General features: G+C 52.1%; 1 protein-coding gene across 1 annotated transcript in view; it reads right to left on the minus strand.

The window, feature by feature from the left end:
• PACS1 (phosphofurin acidic cluster sorting protein 1) overlaps nucleotides 1–7,115 on the minus strand; it is a 179,838-nt gene that overhangs the window by 3,722 nt on the left and 169,001 nt on the right. The window contains exons 15-21 of the mRNA XM_006171371.3: nucleotides 6,513–6,619; nucleotides 5,725–5,879; nucleotides 5,412–5,522; nucleotides 4,586–4,688; nucleotides 4,121–4,163; nucleotides 1,392–1,434; nucleotides 990–1,125 (exon numbers count right to left, since the gene is read on the minus strand). Of these exons, the coding sequence (XP_006171433.3) occupies nucleotides 990–1,125; nucleotides 1,392–1,434; nucleotides 4,121–4,163; nucleotides 4,586–4,688; nucleotides 5,412–5,522; nucleotides 5,725–5,879; nucleotides 6,513–6,619 (698 nt within the window). The remainder of the gene's footprint in view (nucleotides 1–989; nucleotides 1,126–1,391; nucleotides 1,435–4,120; nucleotides 4,164–4,585; nucleotides 4,689–5,411; nucleotides 5,523–5,724; nucleotides 5,880–6,512; nucleotides 6,620–7,115) is intronic.

A 7,115-nucleotide genomic window follows, 5' to 3' on the forward strand; every position in this document is an offset into this window, starting at 1 on the left:
AAAAAAAAAAAAAAAAAAAAAAAAAGCTTAAATTGGATGAGAAAGGAGGTCGAGGTAAGGGTTGGTCCCAAGGCCACCTATCCATGCTTTGTTCTGTAGGGGATCCTAGTTCTGTGGGGGTTCCTGGCCACAGGGCAGGCTTCTTGCCACTGACAACACCTTGTCACTAGCCACTGGCCAAAGGCGGAAGGCAGAAGAAATAGAAGAGAGAAGAGACAGAGGACACTCTACCCATACCTCAAAGCCTGTTCTCTCCTCTCCCCTGCCGGAGCATTCTCACTGCCCTCCCATAGCCTCAACAGGAAAGCTGCCCCTTGAGGGCCCGAGCTAAACTTGGGAAATTCCTTCAGAAATTCCCTCCCCTCCATCACCACTTTCTTCAATCTCCTGGTTGCTGCCGGTTACGTATGACTCCGGCCGCAGGCCAGCCTTGGCGCCTGCTTCCAGGAGCATAGGGCAATGCCTGCTCTCTCACTGCTGCAGCCCGAGCACCTCCCACGGACTGAATAAGCCAACGGCAGCAGGGCCCTGCCGTGCCAAGCACTAAGGCTCATGCTCAGGCTGAGGCCGGACAATCCTGAGAGGAGGCCACTGCACTCATACTGCATGGGGGACGGAACTGGGGTCCATTAACCTGCCCAGGCTAACGCAGAGGACAGAGCCGCTCAAACCCAGGGGTGTCTGACTCCCAAGTCCATGTTACCTTTCTGGGAAGTTACATAACAAGACATCTGTCCAGCACTTTCCAGACTACAAAGGACCTCTCCGCCAACATTGTCTCATTTGACCCTATAGCTCTGTGAGACAGGCCAGTGCCTCCCATTTACTAAGCCATTTGATGACTGGCCCAGCTAGTGACTGCTCTCTGAAATCCAACTTTCTGGTGCTATCTGCTAAGCACACTGTGCCTGTCCCTAGGAATTCAGTCAGGTTGCCGGGCCCTGGTGGAAGGGTCTGGCAGGAAAGATAGGCATGGGCAGGAGACTTACCCCACAATGGCAAGGGCACTGCTCATGGACGGGGAAGAAGGGGGTGTGGCCGTGGCATCTCGGCTCAGGCCTGAGCTGGAGGGTGGTGATGTGGAGGGCACGGTGAGGCTGACCACAGGTGAATCGTCCCCATCACCTGTCAGGGGGACATATACAGTCATCGAGGGAAGTCATCCCAGAAATGCTGGTGCAAGGAGCTGTCAAGGGCAGCCTTCTTTCCTCCTTGGGCCTTTCCTGCCCTGACTACCTTCAACTGGGGAGTGAGGGTGGCCACATTCTCCTTCTCAAACTCTGACTTCCCTTAGGACATCCAGTGTCTTTAATTTCTGGCTGTTGGCCTAAAGAGAAGACCAGGAAGGGTACCACCCTCACTCTGGAGAAGCACAGGTGTCCTGGGCTCACCTGCAGTGGAGGGAGAGTCTTCAACCAGGCCCACCTTCACCACCTGGAAGGCGAAAACAGATATTTGTTAGGTCCTGCTGTCAAAGCGGCACATTCTGATCCAACTAGAAACAGATGGTCGGCACAGCAGCCATTACTACACATAATTTTATTGCAGGCTTTAAAAATCTTTGCAAATCTGGAGCAGCTCAGAGATGTGGGAAAAAGCCAACCCAGTTCCAAACAATAAGGTGGGGCACACAAGACACTGCGGCTCTTCTCTGGGGCAAGGGATGAGCCCACCTTGAGGGCAGGAATCATCTCCGTGTACTGATCTCAGACCTTCTAAGGTCACATGCAGGGGGCCTAGGAAGACTCTGTCAGGACAGAGTGCCCATGGCAGGGGCTGTGCCCTGGGTATCTGGCTGAGCGAACCTGCTTAAGGTGACTTCTTCTTTCCTTCTCCCTTCTTGGAATCTGGAGGAGTACCCATGAGGAAAGGGAGCAGTGTCAGGAATTTTAGATTCCCCAGAGAGAATTTTGGAAAGGATAGAGGGGGCCCTCCAGTGGCCAGAAAAGGACACGACCTAAGACAGACTACATGAAGGTCCTAACCGTGGCCTGGAGTGACAGGTGAAGTCTGATGCCTGAGCGCCTGAGGCCGCCGGCACAGAGAAAGCAACTGAGCTGGGAGGCCAGAGGGCTAGGCTTAGGCTCATGCGGAATGGAGACTGTGCCTATCTGCAGACGGTCCCCTCAGGCTGCAGAGAGCATGATGCTGCCATTCTCTGAACTGTGTTGCAATTCTTTATGCACCCTTATTTGGGTTCCTGAAGTAGAACAAATAATTGATATTCTTGGTCTTCCTGAACGTACTTCCCTATCCCCTTGCTTCTCTGGCATTTTGTAGGCTGCTACCTCCTTGATTTTTGGCTGTGAGGCTAGTGAGCAGCAACCCAAGCTCCTCCAAGCTGTGGGCCATGGTCCTGGGGCTAGTGAGGGACCGACTAGACTGCAAGACAGGAGGATTTGCAAGGCCTGAGAAGGGGTTACGGAATTTTTCCAGCATAGGTATCTCTCAAGATCACTTGTGACATCTAGAATTTTAGGTGTACAGAGAACAGAGAAGGTAGGGAGCTAGGCTCTCTCATCTACATATGCCCCTTTTCCTCCAGAGGCTATGAAGATCAATAAAGAAATGACAGGAAACAGACACAAGCTGATTTGGAAGGGAAGTCACAACATCTTACAAATGGGAATCTGAGTTTCTAGCCCTGCCCCCGTGGGTGTGCTCTGGCTCTGGCAGGGCTGTGCTTGTCCCCTGTAGGCCCTCTCTAGGTCAACCTGTGTCTGGAGCCGGGCCATTCCCAAATGAAACAGACCAAAGGCCAGCACACCCAACATCAAAGACATCCAAGATGTTCTTCCTGTACTTTCAAAATTCACTGTGTGGAGCTCTTCCTTGTCTAAGTAGAAAGGAAAGAAGAGACTCTTCCTCTCAGTGGTCTATCTGACTCAGAAGACAGAAATATCTATTCCTCAAGACTTCTCTTCAGAATATCATCCTTTGTTATTTCTGAAGTAGCTCCCTTTTCCCTGGAGCTGCAGAAGGCCCTGGACATCACTCCCTAGACCAAGGCACCGAGTTCAGGCCCTGGGATAAGGAGGCACAGCGATGAACCAGGATAGTACATGATTTAGGAAAGAAAGACACTGAAAGGGACAGCCCAATGCATGTCCTGGCTGAGAGCTTTTGTTTTGTTTTGTTATAGGGCACATGTGTTCACTGGAGAGAGACAGAGAGAGAGGGAAAGTGAGAAAGCACCCCCCAAGAGGGATGGCCACACTGCAATCCCTTCTCTATTCTCGTCTTAGGATTTTGGGCATGCACACACATGTGCCCAGAATGTTTTTCTTTTTCTTTCTTCTTCTTTTTTTTTTTTTTTAAGAATTTTTTTACTTATTATTATTATTTTTTTTAGTTCGATTTTTGCTATAGGGTACATGTGCCTGCCAGATACACAGAGAAAGACAGAGAGACAGAAACCAAGAAATCACCCGCTGGGGGGGGTGACCATGTCACAATCCCTTCTCTTTCATTCTCCCCTTGGGATTTGGGCATGCATGCACATGCGCCTGGCATGAGTTTCAAGCAGCCAAGTCTGTGGCTTGAACCACAGTTGGCCATATGGGAGTCCAGTGATGTAACCATTATGCCATCCGCTGGTCCCATTATTATTATTTTTTAACAGGACCAGAGAGAGACAGAGAAAGAGACGGGAAGTGAGAAAGCAAGCTGCCAGGTTTGGGACTCGAACTGTGGTTGGCCATGTGAGTCTAGTGTCCTAATCACCATCGTACCTGCTAGCCCCCAGTATGTTTTTCAAGTTGTCGGGTCCAAGACTTGAATCATACAATCAGCCACACCCCTTGGCCACCGCACCACTGGCTGTCCCTGAGGATTTCTTTACCTTGGCACTATTAACACTCAGGGCTCATTCATTCTCTATGTAGGGGCTACCCTGTGCACTAAAATCAGCAGCTTCCTAGGCCTCGATTCACCAGAGGTCAGTGGTAACCCCCCCTCCTAGCTGTGATAGCCAGAAAAAACATTGCCAGATATCCCCTGGGGACAAACATGCCCTCCCACTGTGAGAACCCCTGTTGTAGATGACTCTTGTTTTTGTGTGGGGCTGGGGGCAGATAGGAAGGCAGGGGATAAGTGGGGCACAGAGGGAGTCAGTACTCACACCAATGAAGGGAATGAACTTCTGATATGAGTCTTCATCAGGGCTGCCAGGAGAGACAGGAAAGTTTTAGAGTTAGCAGGGGAGATCAGCTGTTTGTATCTTACTGTGGCTTCCAAGGAGTCCAGAGCAGGACATTCCATCTTTCTATTGCTCCTTAGGGCCTACTACTCATTGTACGTACGGAGCACACAAAATGGTGGCCGGAGACCTGATTATGCAACAACACTCCCTGCTTCCCACACGTGAGTACCAGGATGGGGAGGGGAAGAGGAAATCAACTCAGATCCAGAAAGGTAAAGAGGCCCGAACCAGGGAAGGGGGGTGGAAAACACTCTCATTCTCTTGAGTTCCTATGAGGGGTGAGGGGGGTGGGGTGTGGAGAAGGAAAAGGTGAAAGCAAAGAAGACTCGCGATTCCTCTAACTCTCTGATAGATTTTTAAGAAACCACCCGAAGTCAAACTTACAACTTATGCCTGCAGGTTAACATGGCTTCAGCCACAGGCAGCTGGTGTGTTGCTGACGCCCCGTTGACATACTGCATCACCCGCCCCACCACGTCCAGTTGCTCTGCAAAAGAGGAGTGAAGATGCCTGTTTATCTCAGCAGGCAAACCTGCAAACCCTCCCTGAGAGGGCCCCCTTTCTGAGACCCCCGAAAGGAAGCTAGGAAAGGGTTCTAAGATACTTTCGGCTATGACCAAGGCTAGTCTTCTCCCTTCCAATCTCTCTGTCTGCAGGTCCTCAAAGTCCTGCTCTTCCTGGCTAATCACACTTGTATCTTCAGGTCAACTTGCTCTTGCCTGTCTCTGCTCACACCAATCTCTCAGCCTAGAGGAGCCTCACTCCACTGATCTTTGCCCACTATCCCCTTCACAGTCTTGCCAGGCTTTACTACCTGCCAGCCTTGAGGCAGCCAACCTTGCTCTGATTCAATAATCCAGAAAACACATGGCTGGTATAGCTTACTCATTAACTATCCCCTTCTACCTGTACTCCATCTCTATCTATTCCAGCCCTGTCCACCTCCCCAGCATGGTCCCCTCACTTCAGGAGCAGAGCAAACAGCAGAGGCTGGGGAGAATTGCATTTAGAAGCCTCCAGTTCACAGCCCCTTGCTGGAATGATGAGCAAAATGGCCCGAAGAGCATGGGGGTGGGAGCCACCCCCATGGCTGGACATGGTGGGGTGGGCAAGAGGAAGAAAAGCAGGATACCCTCCTGCAGCTAAGGCTTGCACTCCTGAACTTGGCAGCCTCGCTCGGGTTGGGGCGCTCCCTTACCAGGGCCATTACCTGACACTGGGGGTTCCGAGCGACTGAACAAATCTCTCCAGCCTGAATCGAGGAAGGTACTGCTATATCTACTATCGACTGAGCCCAGGTATTTGGCCACAGGGTGAGAACCTGGTAGACAGAAAACGAGAGAAGACACATTGGTCAGGGGATGAAATGATAGGAGAACAACTGTTTCCCAGCCATGGCCTGGTCTTTGGTCTCCCCGAGTGTTCCTTCCTAGGACCCAACCCCACTGTCCTGCCTTTGAAGCAGGATCACCTGTAGAACCCTCATATCTGACATGCCTGCCTGAATACTGCCCTGTCTTTACCGAGGGGAATGATGAGAAAGCGCATGTAGCTGAGCCAGTCGGAGGTCTTGCTGGCCAGGGACTTGACAAAAAACCGGAGGATGGAGCTCAGGTAGCTCTGGCCTCCCACAGCCGCCACCTTCACTGGCCTCGGCATGGAAGAGTTGCAGTTGCAGCTGTGGAGAGAGAGTCACAAGCGCACTGTCAGGCCAGGATCCTGCTCGGGGGACGGCCCGAAGCTCTGATTTCAACCACCCACAGGGACAAGCATACCAATACACAAAGTAATACAGAGAGAAGCAATAAAACCACAGTGCTTTTGCAATTAAAAGAGAACTCTGGGATCAGAGAGAGCAGGTAATTGCCTATGAAGAGCTGAGACTATTGGGGCAGCTTGGGGTCACTGCTTGAGAGAAGCCCGAGGATCCTGTGGGTCTGTTTCACATGATCAGAAACTCTGGGCCCCTGGAAGAAGGCCCTGGACTCGTGATGGTCACACAGCATGGTAAAGCTAGAGCAGCCTCGCGAAAGGAACTCACTAAAACCCTTGGTTCTCTTTTCCACGTGGGTTTAAGAAGACGCTAGAAAACTCAGTGTGATGGGAGTCTAGGCAGAGAGTCAGGGAGCACAGGAGTAGATATTTCTATCCCTGACAATAGGCATCAAGCACCACAGCCAGCAGCTGGCTCCCAACTGTGCACTCCCTGGGTCCGAAGAGGCCGGGAGGTCCTATCGCTACTTGGAAGTCAGGGTAGAAAGATGAGGCCAGAGAAAGAGGAGTTCAGGAGAAGAGAAGCTGGAGCCCTTACTAGCGCTGGATACGGGTGAGCAGGGCGGACAGCACAGCCTGGACCTCCACGGTGGAGCAGGTGCACACGACAGGCTTCCGCTGGTCCTGGAGCAGCTCGGCCACATACTAGGGCAAGGGACAGAAGAGCAGGGATGCAGGTGAGGCCCTGTCCCTCTCCCATAGATGCCAGGTGGACTGGCAAGGCTCAGACCGAGCTGCAGGCCCCTGGCCTCTGCTGTTCAGACCAGAACTGGGCAAAGATGGTCAAGCTTCCTGGCTGCCAGTAAGGAGAAGGTGGGGTTGGACTCACGGGTTCCAAATGCACAGTCTCCTCTGTAGCCCACGCTCCAGACATACCTGGCACTAGGGAACAGTAGCGAGGGAGCAGGCGGGGCTGCTCTGCCCTGCTGAATCACCTTCATGGTGAGCAAGGGCACCCCTTGACCTGTTATAGCATTTGGCCTTTATGCTGTGAGGCTGTCTGATATGCACGGCACCCTGGAGGGCAGGCCAGATGGGAATCGCATAGGTTAGACAATGACAGAAGTAGGACTAGAACCCAGTGCTCTGGGCTGGTGCAGGGTAGGAGGGGGTCTGAGAAATTGAGGTCACTCTCCTGCTT

Source organism: Tupaia chinensis, unplaced genomic scaffold (assembly GCF_000334495.1).
Source record: "Tupaia chinensis unplaced genomic scaffold, TupChi_1.0 Scaffold149501_1, whole genome shotgun sequence".
Classification (NCBI taxonomy): Eukaryota; Metazoa; Chordata; class Mammalia; order Scandentia; family Tupaiidae; genus Tupaia; species Tupaia belangeri.